This window comes from Tripterygium wilfordii, chromosome 8 (genome assembly GCF_013401445.1).
Source record: "Tripterygium wilfordii isolate XIE 37 chromosome 8, ASM1340144v1, whole genome shotgun sequence".
NCBI classification, from domain to species: Eukaryota; Viridiplantae; Streptophyta; class Magnoliopsida; order Celastrales; family Celastraceae; genus Tripterygium; species Tripterygium wilfordii.
In genome coordinates this window covers 648,122-667,267 of record NC_052239.1, presented here as the reverse complement: position 1 = coordinate 667,267, position 19,146 = coordinate 648,122, and the positions used below count along the sequence as shown (strand labels likewise).

At 36.9% G+C, this 19,146-nt stretch overlaps 2 protein-coding genes and 1 pseudogene across 2 annotated transcripts; 2 read left to right on the top strand and 1 right to left on the bottom strand.

Moving 5' to 3' along the window:
• Positions 1 to 491: 491 nt before the first annotated feature.
• LOC120004398 (cytokinin hydroxylase-like) lies at positions 492 to 3,386 on the top strand. Its single transcript, XM_038853748.1, has 4 exons — positions 492 to 808; positions 899 to 1,128; positions 1,647 to 2,270; positions 2,801 to 3,386. Exons 1-4 carry the CDS (start codon positions 514 to 516, stop codon positions 3,224 to 3,226), a joined length of 1,575 nt encoding a protein of 524 aa, XP_038709676.1. The 5' UTR covers positions 492 to 513; the 3' UTR covers positions 3,227 to 3,386.
• A 2,136-nt stretch (positions 3,387 to 5,522) lies between these two features.
• Positions 5,523 to 7,805, top strand: LOC120003986 (cytokinin hydroxylase-like). The gene is made up of 4 exons (XM_038853172.1): positions 5,523 to 5,811; positions 5,904 to 6,133; positions 6,477 to 7,073; positions 7,310 to 7,805. Exons 1-4 carry the CDS (start codon positions 5,523 to 5,525, stop codon positions 7,754 to 7,756), a joined length of 1,563 nt encoding a protein of 520 aa, XP_038709100.1. The 3' UTR covers positions 7,757 to 7,805.
• A 625-nt stretch (positions 7,806 to 8,430) lies between these two features.
• Positions 8,431 to 19,139, bottom strand: LOC120004176 (annotated as a pseudogene).
• Positions 19,140 to 19,146: the final 7 nt, after the last annotated feature.

Below are 19,146 nucleotides of genomic sequence, written 5' to 3'. Positions count from 1 at the left end.
TCAATAGCATGCAATTAGGAGAGTTTCATTCGGTCATGGGAGCTTTCTTTTATCTTTTATTTTGTCTCATGAAATTCCAAGACTAAATGTCAACATTTGTGCGTTGAATATTGGACGGAGAAGAGATTACAGTCGTATATTGAGAATTTGACAGCACGAACTGAGAAATATTGGACACAGAAGTCGACACGTACGTATGTTCAAGATGTGATATGATGGCTAAATCGACATGTATGAAGATTATTAATATAGTATATTGCAGTAAAAGGCGAAAGGAGTTTGCAGCCGCACATACAAGACAAAAATAATATTAATATACGTTAGGTCAGGTGAAATGGCTAAGTATGTGTTCAACGTTGAAGACCTGAATATTTAAGATTATTTTAAAGTGTTCAAACCTACCAATTAGATTAATTCTCTAGTCAAAGTGTTGACATTCTTGAATACTATAAATACCACCCAATATTCATTCCTAGCTCCATCATAAACCACACACTTGACAGAGAAGTAGAAATGTCCATGGAGTTTCTCCAGCTATGCCAAACTCTTGTTTTTGGCTTATTAGTGGCTCTTCTTCTCTTCTGCTTGTGTATAGTATTGTTTTACTTCTGGGTTTCGCCAATTTTTGCTTTATATAAACTAAGGAGAAATGGGTTTGGAGGTCCAACTCCAAGTTTCCCTTTAGGGAACATTAGAGAGATGATGAAGATCAACAGATCTTCTTCTTCTGGATCTTCTTTGGATCATATCTCGCATGATATACGTTCCACTGTGTTTCCTTACTTCAATCAATGGCGAAAATCCCATGGTAATGTGTTTACATTTGTTTCCCAGATGATTATATCTGACATATATATATATATATATTAATGTGTTTGGTTTGTATGGGTGGGTGCAGGGAGTGTATTTGCATACTGGCTAGGGACAGAGCCATTTTTATACATAGCAGATGCAGGATTCTTGCAGAAAATGACAAGTGGGGTATTGGGGAAGGATTGGGGAAAACCCAATGTGTTCAAGTATGACAGACAACCTTTGTTTGGTAATGGCTTAGTTATGGTTGAAGGCCATGACTGGGTTCGTCACCGCCACGTCATCATTCCTGCTCTCTCTCCTGCCAATCTTAAGGTCTTTCTCTCTCATAATCTCATATTTATTTAGTTATCGTTATTAACATGAGATTAGATTCGAATCATATCTGAGTTATTATGATAGTTCTCTATGTGCATGTGTGTGTATATATATATGAGTATTCTTTTATCCAGACTTAAAATGGAGAACACTAAATCTCTTCACTTGTATCCAAAGTAGTAGGTTCCACCATTTCACTTTTTAACATTCTCAAAAAATAGGCCGCATTTTAAATAGAGGTGAAAACAATTAGAAACATGGAATCGGTCGGTTTTTCGATCGATTCTTTAAAGAAATATATTTTTTTTTGAAAATAGCTGGCTGATCTGTTTGATTATCGGTCAGTTCACTTATATTGATAATTTTTGTATCGCTCTAATCATGAGTCCGCATAAGAGAATTACTTTGCGTGTATATATATATATTAGTGCTACACGTCATAATGATTGATTTTCGTTTATATTCTTTAATTAATATTGTTCCACTAACAAATTTTTTTTATATATAATTTCCAGCCTATGGCAAGCTTAATGGTGGAGTCCACCACTACAATGCTAGAAAAATGGAGCACCTTCATAGCTTCCGGCAACTCATCGTCATCGGAGATTGAAATCGAGAAAGAAATCACGGCCATGTCCGGTGAGATTATCGCCAAGATTAGCTTCGGCACAAGCCATGAAAATCACAACATTAAAGTGTTTGAAAAATTAAGGGCTCTACAATTCAATCTCTTCGGCTCTAATCGTTATGTTGGGATACCCTTTAGCAAGTTGATCAGCATCAAGCAAACCCTAAAGGCTAGAAAACTTGGGAAAGAGATCGATAGTCTTATATTATCGATCATAGATGAGAGGAGGAGATCGGACGGTGGATATTCTCAGTGGGATTTACTAGGGTTTTTGTTGAAGAAGACTGATATGGATGGTCAACAAGTTGGGAAGACGTTAACAACAAGAGAGTTGGTTGATGAGTGCAAGACATTCTTCTTCGGTGGTCATGAGACCACTGCTTTGGCTATCACATGGACGTTGCTGCTTTTGGCTTTGCATCCAAATTGGCAAGACCAGTTGAGAGAAGAGATCAAATGTGTTATGGGAGACGGAGAACTTGACCTCATCAAGCTTTCTGCCTTAAAGAAGGTAAAATCCTGACTATTAATTAATTTTATCACATTAACAAGCATGCATCCATTATAACCATCTCTCTCAACTTAATGCGTGTCGAAAGTTCGATCCATTGTAACCCGTCGCTAGTATAATACGGGTTGTCATGATGGTCCAAGATTTACAACCACTCTTACGATTAGATAAATATGGTTCATATCACAACAGTAACAAAAAAGAAATCGCAGCCATATCCAAGTAGGAAAACATTGTAGTCCTGCTGGAGGTCAATTTGACCAAATTCAACTATGAAAGTCAAATACGACAAAGTGCCACGTAAGAACAACCCCACTCGTTGATGCGCGTGAGAATTGACGACGGAAAAAGTGGCTTTGTTCCTTACGTGTCTCACACGGCATCCGGCAACTTTAGACTTTTCCAAGAGTGGCTCTACTCCTCTTCCCACTTACCCTAAACGTGTGTGGTTTGATTATGCCAGCTAGAATTAATCACTTCTCTTATTACAACTATTTAATTGCTGATTTTATATTATCTTATATATGCAGTTGGGTTGGGTGATGAGTGAAGTACTAAGACTATACCCATCAGCGCCAAACGTCCAAAGACAAGCACGCGAAGACATTCAAGTGGATGGCATGATAATCCCAAAAGGAACAAATATATGGATCGATGTTGTAGCTATGAACCATGATCCAGTTTTGTGGGGCGAGGATGTGCACCAGTTCAAGCCAGAGAGGTTCAAGGAAGACATCAATGGTGGATGCAATCACAAGATGGGGTTTGTGCCATTTGGGTTTGGAGGGAGAATGTGTGTTGGTCGGAACTTGAGTGTTATGGAGTATAAGGTTGTTTTAACACTTGCTCTCTCTAGGTTTTCATTCTCAGTCTCACCAAATTATTGTCATTCTCCTACTACTATGCTCTCTCTTAGACCTTCCAATGGCTTGCCTCTCATAGTTAAACCACTTTAGGGTAGTTCCTTACTTATTTTTGTGATCACTTTGGTATATTTTTGTGATCATTTCAGTATATATGTAACGTTCCTGATTGGTTAATCTTGTATTGTAATGGTAATGGTATTCACATTACACAATAATATTGGTTTAATGTTTAATTTTTTAATTTTAGTAATCACATTACCAATAGTTGATATTATATTGTTTGATGCTTTCGGATTGCCCTCAGCTCTTGGCTCTTGAATGCTTGGGTGTAGGATGTTTAGGGTTCTTTTTGTGTTTCTCTGGAGTTGACTAAGACATGGAGCGATTGGCCTTTTTTCTATGCTTTGTTTTTGGGTTTTGTTTGTGTTTCTCTGGTGGGGAGTGTTTAATTTGGCTGGTTCTCGTGGGGGCTTTGGATGTTTTGGTCTCTTTTTTTTTTTTTTTTTTTTGCGCCTTTTGGGTGGTTTAGAATTCTTCCCTTGACGGATGATTATTGCCTTTTTTTTGGCTTTGTCGTACTTAATATTTCCTCTTTTAATTAAAATACTCGATTATAAAAATAAAAAAAAAATAATTTTATTCAAAATGTCGTGCGTATCCAAAGAATTTCTGCGGCCCATGTAGCCAACTCGTATGTCAGCCCATTAGTTGATATGAATTTTGCTTATTTGCCATTGATCCAGCTCTTAAGAGGCCCACTTTGATATTCACACGTAGATGCCAGATGAGAGAAGCTAGTGAAGTCATAAATTTGACAAGAAAACAAATTAAAGCTCAGAAGTATTTTAGAATTTAGGGTTGGTTTGGTTTTAGGATTTAGAGATGAAAATGGAAAGTGGATGTCAGAAAATTTATTTGCTGATATCTTTATGCCTTATCAATGTGTGGATCACTACTTTCATGACATCATTAGTTTCAATGGTTATATTTTGTTAACATAAAAATTACAATTATTTCACATTTTACGACGCATTTCAATAAAAAGTAACACTTTAATTTGAATATTCAATTTAAAATTTGTAAAAAAATTTTATGTGATCATATTTAATCAACAAGAAATAAAAATATAATAAATACCATATCTAAAATACATAATTATAGGATATTATAAAAATTAAGTATTTTTAAAATGATATCATAGGTATTTAATTAAAAATAAAAGACTATTCCAAGGATTTTTCTCTTTTTGTGGAGAGAAAAGGATAATTCCTCCTTTAGGGAGGAATCCAACTTTCCTTGAAATTCTAGATTCTAAGGATTCCACCAATCAAACATAGAAAATAGAAATCGTTGGTAAAAGAAAAACTCTTATTTCTGAAAAGTTAGATTCCGAGAATCAAACGACGTCCAAGAAAGTAAAAACTGATCAATACTCAAATTTTTTTATTTTATTTAAAGGTAGATGCATATAAGGGATTAAACTCATGTGGTCATCCATAATAATACATTAATACATGTATAGAAATTAAATTAGATTAGATGTACCTATAGTAGGTGAAATTAATTAGCTTCTTTTTTTCTCAATTGTTGTAGAAAATATCCTTCTATTTAAAGGGAAATGGATATAAGGAATTAAACTCGTATAGCCATCCATACTAATACATGAACATAAATTATATTTAGATGTAAGTATATTATGATTAATTATCTTCTTTTTTTTCTCATTTTTTTCCTTAATTTTCCCAATTGAGTTTAATTTGGTATGTATCATCGATTGAAATCATTGTGATTATCCACCCCTTCAAATCCTATTAAAATTAAAAACAAAAATGCTACAGTGTCCATTTATAATAATTTGAATATGATGATATAAGATTAGGTCAGGTGAGAAGGCAAAATATGTGTTCAATGTTGAAGACCTGGAAATGTAGGTGTTCAAAATCAAACCTACGAATTGGATTCATTCTCTAGTCAAAGCTTTGACAATCTTGAATACTGCTACTACTGCTTGCTCCGTCTCTGTATATAAATACTACCCAATATTCATACCTCCTTCATAAAACACAACACAGACAAAGTATTGGACACACGAGAGAGAAATAGATGATGTATGACTAGTAGCACTTGATTACCAAGAAAACCGGCTAGTAAGATTGTAGTGTCACGTTGTCAGAATCGTGCGAAACTTGATAGGGGACCTTCTAATTTGTAGGGGTATTTTCATAATTTTGTGTTGTTCACCGTTTTAGGGTTAACTTTGATTTTGAAAAATATATATAAAACCCTTAAGAGTCTCTCAAATATTGTGAATTTCAGTGTCCTTTTCCTCACTTAAACGTTGGTTTAATTTTCTTTCTCATTTCTGCCTATGTCTATAGAAATGTCCATGGAATTCCTCGAGCTATGTGAAACTCTTGTTTTAGGCTTATTAATGGCTCTTCTTGTATTCTGGTTGTGTATAGTGTTGTTTTACTTCTGGGTTTCACCTATTTTTGCTTTATACAAACTTAGGAGAAATGGGTTTGGAGGTCCAACTCCAAGTTTCCCTTTAGGAAACATTAGAGAGATGAAGAAGATCAGCAGATCTTCTTCTTCTGGATCTTCTTTGGATCACACCTCGCATGATATTCATTCCACTGTGTTTCCTTACTTCCATCAATGGCGAAAATCACATGGTAATTACTAATCTTTGTTTCAGTACTACTATTGCATTCACTACATACATATATCATTATATAGTATTAATGTGTTTGCTTTGTGGGTGCAGGGAATGTATATGTATACTGGCTAGGGACAGAGCCATTTTTATACATAGCAGATGCAGGATTCCTGCAGAAAATGTCAAGTGGGGTACTGGGGAAGGACTGGGGAAAACCCAATGTGTTCAAGTTTGACAGACAACCTTTGTTTGGTAATGGCTTAAATATGGTTGAAGGCCATGACTGGGTTCGTCACCGCCATGCCATCAATCCTGCTCTCTCTCCTGCCAATCTTAAGGTCTCTCTCTCTGATAATCTCATATTTATTTTAATTATCTTTATTACATGAGAGTAGCTTTGAACATTATCCGAGCGAATAATGATAGACATCTCATTAGCTGATATCTCAATTATCTCAGCTACTTTATACGCATAAAATTTCATTTGCATCATAAGAGACATTTGAAGCTTACAAATTCATTTGAATCATGTACATCCAATTGAGCAGTTGGGATAACAACTTATGAGATCTTAATACATATATATAAGTGCTGCATGTCATAATGATTGATTTTTGTTTAAATTCTTTATCAATATTGATTGTTCCACTGAACAAGTTACGTTTTTTTTTTTTTTTCTAGCCTATGGCAATCTTAATGGTGGAGTCCACCACTAAGATGTTAGACAAATGGCGCACCTTCATAGCTTCCGGCAGCTCATCGTCATCGGAGATGGAAGTCAACAAAGAAATCACGGCCCTGTCCGGTGAAATTATCGCCAAGATTAGCTTCGGCACAAGCCGTGAAAATCACAGCATTAAAGTGTTTGAAAAACTAAGGGCTCTACAAATGAGTCTATTCGGGCCTAATCGGTATACTGGGATACCTTTTAGCAAGTTGATGAGCATGAAGCAAACCCTAAAGGCACGAAAGCTTGGGAAAGAGGTCGATAGTCTTATATTATCGATCATAGATGAGAGGAAGAGATCTGACGATGGATATTCTCAGTGGGACTTTCTAGGGTTTCTGTTGAACAAGAAGACGTTAACAAGAAGAGAGTTGGTCGATGAGTGCAAGACAATCTTCTTCGGTGGTTATGAGACCACTGCTTTGGCTATCACATGGACGTTGCTGCTTTTGGCTTTGAATCCAAATTGGCAAGAACAATTGAGAGAAGAGATCAAATGTGTCATGAGAGACAAAGAGCTTGATCTCACCAAGCTTCCTGTCTTAAAGAAGGTAAAATCCTGACTTCCTAGGTATCTCAGTTATCCCAAATGCTGAATTAGATGCACAAAGATCTAAGTTAATCCGTGGACTCCACATGTCCCACATGTGCTCACACCTCAGCAGTTGGGATAACTGGGATACCAGCTGTTGGTATCCCTACCATCAAATTCATCACTATTATCCTAAACGTGTGTGGTTTGATTTGGTTTGTTAATTGCCGATATTATATTATCTTATATATGCAGTTTGGTTGGGTGATGAGTGAAGTAATAAGACTATACCCCTCAGCACCAAACGTACAAAGACAAGCCCGCGAAGACATTTGTGTGGATGGCATGATAATACCAAAAGGAACAAACATATGGATTGATGTTGTAGCTATGAACCATGATCCAGTTTTATGGGGCGAGGATGTGCACCAGTTCAAGCCAGAGAGGTTCGAGGAAGACATTAATGGCGGATGCAATCACAAGATGGGGTTTGTGCCATTTGGTTTTGGAGGAAGAATGTGTGTTGGTAGGAACTTGAATGTTATGGAGTATAAGATTGTTTTAACACTTGTTCTCTCTAGGTTTTCATTTTCAGTCTCACCAAAGTATCGTCACTCTCCTACTACTATGCTCTCTCTTAGACCTTCCAATGGCCTGCCTCTCATAGTTCAACCACTTCAGGGTTTTAAAGGAGTTTCTTAGGTACTTTCGTGATCACTTCAGTATACATATATGTAACGCTCCTTATTGATTATTCCTTTATTGTCATGGTATCCACAATATATGATTTAATTTAATTTTTATAAAATTTATTATTTTGTCAAAACTTGGTATTTTTTTCTTTTTTAATTTTGAAACGAGATAGAAGAGAATCAAATCTTGGTCACCAAGGTGATGCGCATCAACTTTACCACTTAAACTAGTGATTTGGGTGTCAAAATTCGATATTCTGATTACACGACACTACTACATTGAAACCAAACTGGACCTAAATAATGGAATACACATTGTTTCATTTTCCCACTAGTGTCTAAAACTAAGAATTTTATTCAAAGATAAAGCAAACATCAAAAGGCCTTGCGTATCCAAAGCATCAATAGGAAGAGCCCATTAAACAACTGCGGGACATTTAGCCACCTCATATGTCAGCCCATTAGTTGATCTGAATTTGGCTTGTTTGCCATTAATTCAGAGGCTTTGATATCGAAACGTAGGCATAAATTTTACAAGGAAACAAATTAGAGCTGGGAGATATTTTGGAATTTAGGAAGTAAAGACCGGTCAATAGGGATAATCCCCTCGGCCTTTTATCCAACTAAATTGAGCCTTCGTAACTCTCATTAGCTCTCTCTGCCTTCTACTCGAGTAAAAGTCAGTAAAGATAATCCCCTCCCACAACTCCCCTTCATGCAACTCTCATTCCTTTTAACTCTACTTGACTTTTCAATTTCCAATCCAAGCAAAGCCTTAAGCTTCAGTAGAATAGACTTATTTGCTTACTGTATGTAATGAGAGGTCTTTGCAATAATCCAAAAAAAAAAAACTAGGATTAAAACCGTGCTCATATTTGCTAAATACTTACCGATCTCTCCACGGCATGATGAAATGCAAGTCTATAATAGCTTGAGAATTGAGGTTGAAGAAGTGATTCTAAAACTGCATGAAAAAGCCCTTGAACCAATTAAACAACTTGATCATTTGAGCGCGACCACTAGTCTGAGTTGGTGCGCTTGTCATCTCTCAATCTATAAGACATCAAACGGCTGTTCATCATCAGTAAGTAAACCAAATGAAGACAGTATGCAAAAGGTGGGTTTTCTGTCACTTGTTAATTTTTAACAGTTGGATATGATGTATATCAAAAATTTATCAAATTTCAAATTCAAGTTCATACTCAATTTGAAGTTCAGATTGAACCTCCTCCTCCATCACAGCAATACTCAGCTTCACACAAATCTGTGACAATAACACAAGAACGAACACGTGAGCTAATCAGTGAAAAGATGAGATTATGAGTGGCCAGTGGCACAAAGACCCAAATATATGGATGGATTCTTGAACATCCCAACCCAAGCGATCCAATGTGTAAATTAACCAGTACTCTTGCAATCTTGCACAAAGTTCTCATTTTGCTTCGTAAATGACAGTTAACTAACATCATGAATTCAAAGCCTAATATGAATTAATGCAGTAGCTTATTCGTAAATAAATTCTCTTTTTTTCCTTTACCTTCACCATTTTAGTTTTAACATTTGACGTGATATTGCTTATGTCATTACCAAATTCCAGTAAGTTTTAGAAGCCCGAAAATGTAGGAAACAAAAAAATCAAAGGCCCCAAATTGTCAAATTTTATGTTTCTCATGCCAAGCCTGAGTATTCAATACCTCGATGCCCTGCAGCGAATCAGCTTCACGGATTTAGCATCTACCGTTGTGACGTAGATGGACCTAAAAAAGAGGTAAGCTAGCAGGGAATCAGACATACATCCACTGCCTCTCATACAGCGCCAAATGATTCCACCCAATATACTCAAGATAACGGATTTTCAATTCATAGAGCTTCCTTTTGGGAGGTTCCCTATCATCTTGAAGCATGTCATTCAACACCTGCGCCAGTAGATCGAAGTTTAAAGAGTGTTGTTTTATTAAGTATAACAAGTACCATTTCGACATTGTTTATTATTGGAAATCTTTTTTCCAAGCAATAATGAACGAAGTGCAAAACTGAATATAAATAACCAAAGAGTTGCACAATGATATGAGCATTCATTACAAAATACCCAAATTTATATGTTCATGGTAGAGTTTCAGAGAAATAGAGGAGAAAGAAAAGGAAAAAGAGAAATGCTTGGGAGTTGGGACAACGAAGTTGATAATGATTCCAAGACTAATATAGTTGGGCAAGGGAGATAAAAGAAACACACCTTTAATGCAGTCCCAATTCTACCACGCCGTCTCTCGCGTAGCACTAAGAGCATACCATATTTAGAGGACTTTATATCAACCCATTTCCTCAGCTCATAGAAATTTTCCTCAAAACACATCCACCCTGACAGTGTCATGTGCTGATTTATCAGTCTTGTCCATGACTTCTGTGCCTTCAGTTGCATCCACCATTGAAGATTTATCACCCTGATCGGATAAAAAGATGGCCAAATAAACATCATCAAGGACATCATGCTCAATTTTGTAGTCTCAGCTCATGGAAAAATGAGTAACAAAATCAACAGAAAGTGAACCAGTGACAGAGACCTGTTAAACACAAATTTCCTGCAACAATAACTCTAGGGTCAAAGAAATGCACACGTAAGGACGAAGCATATGGCAATGTGCACAGGTAAGAAAACGAAAAAAAAATAAAAATAAATAAATAAATAAGAAGAAGAAGAGAAATGTTATCTGTGATTTGCCAAACATAAATGCTAAGGAAGTTATCAATGTCCACAAAAATATAGACAAATACATTTAAATTTCTTGATAAGGACTGATGGTAAAGTAGCTTCACCGCAACTTCGGGAGACGGTTCACACATCTTAGATATATTTTCGGCCTCCACTGTATGTGGCCGGCCTTGTGCATGCTAGTTGACAATACTAACTCTCCATGCATCTAAAATGCTGCTTCCGATCATGAGGTAATCTTATTTTTCTATTGCAAATACATTATATGCAAATTCCAATGATACTGCCATGAAATCTTAGCAAAGGCTTGTGACAAACACATCCCCTTTGTCTTCCACGTCAATATTGAGATAAACTTAAGACAACCAAGGGAAATCACCACGCCAACCTTTAAAGTTTCAATCTCAGCCAGTGCTAGTCCTTTTTGGTACAATGCCTCTGCCAACTGAACCCTAATGGTCTCCATCTTTTTCTTAGTTTTCTACAGAAGACACAACAAAGGTACATGTTAGTCGACTCCAAACATGATAGCAAATTCGTAGTCTCGTGAGACTACCACAACTCGAATTTAAAATTAGTCTCACATGCAACAAAAATGTAGAAAGCAAGCATATACCAGCAGAAAACTAGAAGCAGGGGGAGGGAACCAAAGAAGAGAGCAGATATCATCATAACAAAATTCAAAAAACACTGCAGTTCCAAGTTCAAAAGAAAGTAAGGTCAAATATTGGAGAGAAAGGGATCATGGAAAAAATACAAACCTCGGCCTCCTCATCTTCTGGATCACTTTTAATGGCAAGAAACTTAGCGAGCTCATCTCTGTCAATACTATCAACAATCTCATTTGCTGCATCTACGACCTACAAAATTGTGTTCACAAGTGCAAGTAAATTTCCATTTAAAATCCTTTCTTTCTAGCATATGTGAGCACCTCCATAAAATGTGTGATGCGATTGTCCAATGCAGTACAGCAGGAAATCTCAGCACTATATTTATTTGGTGAAATATAAAAGTAACTCGGACATTGATCCTGGTAATGAGTAAAGTTGGGAGAAAACACACTGCTTACTTGACTTTTAGAGTAGAGCAAACGGCATTCTTTAGCCTCTCCATTCTAACAAGTAGAAACAAAGATCACCTCAATACAGTTAACTTTACAAATCAACAAAGTTAACTTACCTCTTCAAATGAAACAAATTAAAGCAGCAAAATAAGTAACGCATAACAAAACATACATTAATGTGAGTGCAAGTATCTGTTTTCCAGAAGGTAGTTTGTCACGATTTGTTGCAAGAGTGGTCAGTTAGCGTCAACAGGACGATATGGAACTCTAATCTGAAAATTGAAAATAGTCAAAAAGTGCCGCACTAACAGAGGATAAGATAAAGTTGATTAAAAAGTCAGGGCTGCTCACCAATACTTTTACAAGATACTTTACCTTATTTAGCAGAGCAGAGGGGGAAAGTTTCTCTGATGCCAGTAGCGCCTCAGCATCAATTCTGATAGGTGCTTCACTTCCATCAAGCAGTACTTCTTCTTTGTTGACATTGATCCCATGAAATACAATCTAATAATTTAAATAAATCCAGTTAAAAGGTATTCCCAGCAAATGGAAGTCATGTCATTCCATACAGGGAAAAATGGCAAATTAAGGTTAGTGCTCATGGAATTATTAAAATTTAAGGAAAATTCTAAAAATTGACCACAAATTCAATATTTTCTCTAGAGATGAGGAAACTGAAATAAACCAACAAAAGAAAATTTCCAAAGTTGATGTAAGCATTCTTACCTCATAATCTACAATAGTTGTTTCGTGACTTCCTAGGCCACTTGACCAAAACTGAGAAATAGTTAACTCCATTGTCTGCCCGCCCACCACAGGAAAGGAAAAGCTTTTGGCAGCAGGAGAAGAAAATGTTAAATCCCACTTGATAGGCCTCCGCAAAGGACATATCTGCACATTGCAATCATGTCACAACAGGACTAGACAATCTAATCAAATTATTGCATGCTGTACCTGAACTGTGTCACAAAAAATCGACGAGTTGTATCAAACCCCAATGTTAGCATTGTTGCTCCCTACCCATTTAGCACCAAGTGGCACATCAATATATCTCCTTTCTATGTGACCTATTCGGGGCGCATGTCCATGAAATAATACAGTAATCAGTTATTAACCATTCTGATGGGTCATTAAAGATTGTGGTTCAATTGCCTTGCTACTTACGAGAAATAAGAAATACTTATTGTAAAATGTGTTGGGATTTAAGCACTATGCTGCACCATACTAACGTCTGACAGAGCACAAATTCCAGGAAGTAGAAAACCGACTAGTGGAGAGGTAAAAAAATCATTATTTTAACTGTCATTGGATGCAACAAAAAGAATGACCTGGTAGAAATGACATCCTCGAAAATAAAATAACTGGAGGCCGATTTTCTACAGCCATAGCCTTTGTAATAGTAGCTGGAACTCTAAAAAGTGGACCATGCCATGGTGCCTTGCAATCAATTCCATAGATCTCATAATAGTGCAGGCCATCACAAAGCTGGGTACCACTACACTGAAAGATGGCAAAATGACCACGTCAACCAAAGGGGCAACCTTATTAACAAAGAAATTAGTCACCAAGATTATGTGTTTTTTTGAATGGCAAACTAAGATCATGTATTAGCAACTTTATAAACAGACACTGTCAAATCTTGAGACACAAACCAAGGCAAACGAAGGCCTTATCAATGTTCTTACAAATGTTGCCGAAATACAATATTGTGGAAAAAGATAACAGAGAGAGAAATATAAAAGATCAAATAATTGAAAGTAATATTATAAGGGCACTTTGCATCCGCTTATAGGTGCAAATGAACAAGGCTGCTCTTACGCTGCTCATGAACGATCTATCAAGGGCTCAACTCAATGCTCACTTTGTTTGATAAATGAGCTGACAGATACCTGATTTTGTAGCTTTTTCATTAACCCAGCTGCACCCAAGCATTGTAAGACTCAGATCATTAGATTCGAAAGTATTTCATTATAAACCTAGAACTCACAGGTTCAATTCTTGGCCACATATTATGTGGGGTAAGGTCTGCGTACATCCTGCCTATCCCTGACCCCACTCCATTGCAGGAGTCTTGTGCACGAAAGTTGTTTACATACATGTAAAAGTAGATTTCCATATTATTTATGTTTATCATAGTAATATTATTAGTATAGTTTATCTACACTTCAAATATCATACTAGTTTTATAATCTGTATCTTATGTTTGCTTCATATATTACAATAGTGTTAAGACTAAAAAATTTTACATAGCGATGCAGATTTAACTGAACTAGTTTTAATAAGAAGCTGAACTAGTCTAATAAATATGCTGAACTCAAGCCAAAATTTTTAAAGTTTGAAGAAGCTTTGCTCGGACTCTATATTAATCAAGGAAATGAGCCAAGCTTGAATTTTTCTAGCACATGCAGAGCGCTCCAACAATGTAGAGCAAAAATACAAAAGCACGTCAACATTAGATTCATCAAGCATACCAGACCAAACTAGTGACCATGTCTAGCACTGTGATCAACATAGATGATAGAACAGTGACCACTTTATCAGCTCCATAAATGGAAAGAAACAAAATTGGAAAGCCGCATAGCCAATAAGAGGTCCAATAAATAATCTGAAAATTTGTATATAATAGAATAGTAGGCACAGCAGAGGGAATAATAACTAACTTGAAACTACGTCCATTATGAGTAAGGAAGAGATGCTCAGGAGTCCTCACAACAGCCTTTTCAGTAGAATGCAACTCAACATACTCCTCAAAGGGAACCAGGTCCTCTAAATTGCTAGCACCTTCATGAAATTTTGGTTCAACTTGCACTGTCCACTGTTAGAAATGTACAAGAGATGCCATTAAATATGAACATCGAAAAAAATATTATTACAGTAAAAGCATCTTCTATACTACAAGTATGCTAGCATTTCAATAAACATATCAATGCAATTATCAAATTCCTAGAGCAATGCAAGAAATTGTTCTGCTCTAAAACTTCCTCAGAAACACTACTACATATGTAACTGCTTCAATTAATTAGTGTCAGCAACAAATTACCATACTCTAGATGATTACGATATCTTGGAACATATATAATATATTTCACAGTACTAACAATATGCAGCAGAATTACTGCACTTCTCCTCATTATAAAGAATCCCACAATATCAGAAAGGCAGAAGCATGTTGTGAGAGTCCAGGTGAAATACTCGAAACCAACCAAGCCATGCACCATTTTGCAGACATACATCACCAGGCAACCACACTTTCCAATAAAACATAAAACAGCAAAGAAAAGAAAAGAAAACATTATGGGCGCATCAAAGATTCTTTTTAGAGCTCTCACAAACAGAAAATATGTGGCATTTAAAATTCAATCAGAAGATTATTCAGGCATCAGAGCTAGCAGCAAAATGGAAGACTCTGTCCGTTGAGGATCTAATGCAGAGGGAGAATAGTATAAAATAAAATAAAAATACATAAACTAGGAAAATAAACATGAGACTAGGAAATGCAATTGCCTGGGAAAATGACACAAGACTTTCATCCAAAATGAACATATCAAAGAAGATATTCAAAAGAAATTAGGCAATATCAAATGACGACGGCAAAACAATTATCTTTTATCAACGTGATCAAAAACTAAAATGAGACATTAAGAAAAATGACAAGTGATACATAAAAAACTTCGATTCACCTAAAAAGTACGAAAATTCACACATAGCTTACCTCAGTAGACCTTTTGCAGGAACTAGCCTCCCTTAAATAGATGCCTCATGATGTAGGAGCTGCAATCAAGAAGATAATCTCATAACAACAATGCATTTTGATATTTCCTTCATTAAGATATACCCAACTCAATTAAAATCCTCAAGCACTGACGTAAGTATACGGATACTCCCATCACATCACTTGTGGAGTCAGAAAATCTAGGCTGCCTCACAAATGGGGCCCAGACTCCCAGTAGCTTTTTGGGTAAAAGTATTAGGGGACGCATTGTTCCAAGATCCTTGTACCAACATCCAGATCTTACCGCTAACAAGAGGACACTTGCACAAATTCAACAGCATTTAACAACAAGAACTTACATGGTTTTCCAGATTGAGTGATCTTTATTTGATACCAAACACATGGAACATTCCGGGATTGCTTTATATATTCATATGCCCTGTCATGCAGTCAACTTTTCAGACAAGTTAAATTCAGAAGTTCAATACAGTTTTTCCAATCACTAAGGAATAAGACACTAAGGCACAGTATCTAACTTGTCAAGTTGCATGAGCCCGTTTCCAGATACCGGAACAGAGGTATTCTCAAGAGCTTTCCTTACAGAATATGGGCTCACAGAAATTCTCTCAGCCTGTGCAGAATTTTTTTTCAGAGGAGGCTTGGTCAGATGAATATAGTGATGGCTATTATGTGGTAAGGACGGACAAGATTTTCAAAACAAGCAAGAATTGAACCTTCATTGCACTAATCAGTAAAGCAATTCCCCCACAAGCAGATGGAGATGCCATTGATGTTCCATTCATGAGCATGCACCATTGAAGAGTCCATGTAGGGACAGGAGCAATTGCACCACCAGGAGCACTTACAGAGGACTCCAAGATCTCCATCAGCTGTGGGACCTCGGCTGGACCTGCATCCTGTTCCAACCCATAACACATAATTAGATGCAACTGAAACAAACATGGAGTAGAAACTCATGTCTCAAGATTCAGCAAAAGCAAGCCTATATACCAAGTGTATTCGAGCCCTTGCTGGAGAGACATAAGCACCAACATCAATAATGCTGGAAGTGGTACCACCAGGTGCACCAACAGTGCTTAATGCTGGTCCACTATTTCCAGCACTACTCACAAATACAATCCTGTACTTATTCACCGCCTGAGATAAAATCAATTGTAACAATTGAGCATATTAGAGTGCATCAAAGACCTTATATGCCATATAAAAAGTGCAGAAGGAACATCAAGGTTTCAAAAATAATCTCATTAACAAGGTCAACAAAGCGGCCATAATCTGGCAGTAAAGTAGGTTCCGCATAACTCAAGTTGATGAAATCACACTTCTGCTGCCACAAGAAAAATGAGGAACATCATTTAAATGTAACAGATAGCATATAATGTGCATAGTATCAAGGAAATCCATACAAGATTTTAAGTAAGTTTTGGCTCCGACAAGAGGAATTATCTTATAATAAGAATGCAGTCTGGGAGGTAAAAAACCACATTCCATATGTTCGTCCCATGCATTGTGTCTCAGGTGGATATCATTTTAGACAAATTAGTCATCACTCCACTGCAGCTATCAATGCCCGTGTCAAGCCAGTACCTGTTTCCATTGAACCCAATCGTGAGTCTTCAATCTTGCACGATATTAATTGAGCTCCAGGTGCCACTCCATTCAACAGTGGTTCCTTATAATCACCAAAGTTAATAGTTGAAACTTTACAGTTGAAAGAATGGACGATATTCAAAACTTAGTAACTCAAATGATGGAACCTTTGGATGGAAAGCAGCAGCAATTCCAGTAACGTGGGTCCCATGAGGTGAGCAATCTGTCACAATAGACATTTCCCCCATCATACACATTAACAGCAAACGTACATGCATCTAACTTGCTAAACATGCCAAACTTCCGTTCTATCCTGCAAGTACAGTAAACAAAGTCATCCACAAGTTTTATCTTAACCAAAAATAATATCCATCACACATATAAAAGAGAAATAAGCACATGGTGAATGCATGCTCTGTTACATCCATCATAATGAGCATTATATATCAAGCACTAAACTGGAACACGTGATGTTTGCGAATACTCACCATTTAATTGAACATATATGGATTTGTGGGGGGCAAAAACTTTGAGTTGATCAAGCATAAGTTAATTTCCTATAGTTAGACAAGGTATGCAACCCAATCCAGGGCCTTACCCGTTCTTTTTATGATGAATACAAATAATGAAGCTTCACAAATATGGATGAACTAAATAATGTACCACAATCTTCCAAAGATTCAAGCATAGATGCAAATGGTTAACAACATTAACATGATCTACTAGTCAAAACATGAGTGGAGAAAAACAAATTCAACCACATCAGCAAGTCAATAGCAACTCCACACCTATAATTTGGCAGGGGCACAAAATTAGCAAGTTTCCCACATTCAAGGTCATCCTCAAGACTGTGTGTGTCAAGAGCAACTCTCCATACTTCTCCATCGTACCAGACGACAGCATCTATGACAGGACCTTTGTCATCATAGCTCTAAAATTTTGAAACAGCATCACTCTCGGGAGAGAACAGAAGAACCAAAGGAAAGAAAAAAAAGTAAGTTAAAACACAGGGCTCACATCAGCATGCTTCCGTAACATGTCAATTCTGTTCTGGAGATCTTCACGGATTCTTTTCAAACTCACCTCATCCACTTTGGGGTGTTTCTAAAACAGAAAATTTGTAACAAGCAACTTAAGGAATACAGATAATAACAGTACATACCATACAATTACTCATTGAGTAGTAAGCAAAACGAATATAGAATGTATCTCAAGATGACAGATTTGATGCAGTCAAAAAAACAAGAGAGTGGCCTTCCCTTTCCTGCGTTATCAGGATATTAAAGTAGCATTGAGATGGAAAAACAGAATCAAAAGCACTTCTGGCGTTGAGAAACAAATCCATGAGGATAATCCGATGTATCCACGGAAACCGAAATCCAAAGCGGATAATATAGTTGTGCAGGGAGTGTTATGAACATAAAGTCCCAACTTACCCAACCGAGTAATTTATATGGGGAAAGCCCACCTCTTACAATTAACTAGGTCTTTTCATGAGACTCAATGACTTGGGTTAAGGCTTAGTTGCTGAGTCCATGAGGAACAAATCCGTGAAAATAATCTAATATATCCACGGAAACAAGAACTCTAATATAGTTACTTGTTTTGTAGGTTAAATTCAAGTTTCTTCCATTTTCTTTTTCTTTTGTGGCAATTTGGAGTTTAAGACTCGTTCGATCTTGTCATCTTCTGTACGATCAGCAAGGCAACCTTATCATGTGCATTGACGCAAAAAGCGCCAATAAGGACATAACCTAAATTTCCTTTCACTGGCTTGACTCTCCCGCCAAAACCAAACAGACAAAACACAAGCATAAAACAATCTAAACACCTTAAATTTAATTTTCTTTCGCAAAGGGAGGGAGATAGAAAGGTTGATTAATGAATACCGAAGATGGCAATAACAACTCCTCGACCATCGAACTCCGGCTGAGCCTCGATGAAGCGATCAGCACCGATCTCCTTCTTCTGCATTAAAGAAACCAAGAAAGTCGATTCGTTCAGCTTGAAATTACCGAGAGCGTCATTGTCGTCAGAAACGTTACCACCACCGGAAACAGTGTCGAAGGAAGAGCTAGGCATTGCCGTAATTCTACTCATATCACTATAATGACTTCCACTGGTCCACTCTCTCGGTCTTCTCGATTTTCCTCTGTATAACTTTTTAGGAATGATGAGTCGAGGCGATGGAGTGTAGTGAGACGGCGTGGGACTGACGCGGGGAACGGTGCACTTTATGACCGTTGGAGAACCGAGAATATGATTTGCGTGACGATCCTCGTTCGGCATTAGTTACCGAGTTTGCCC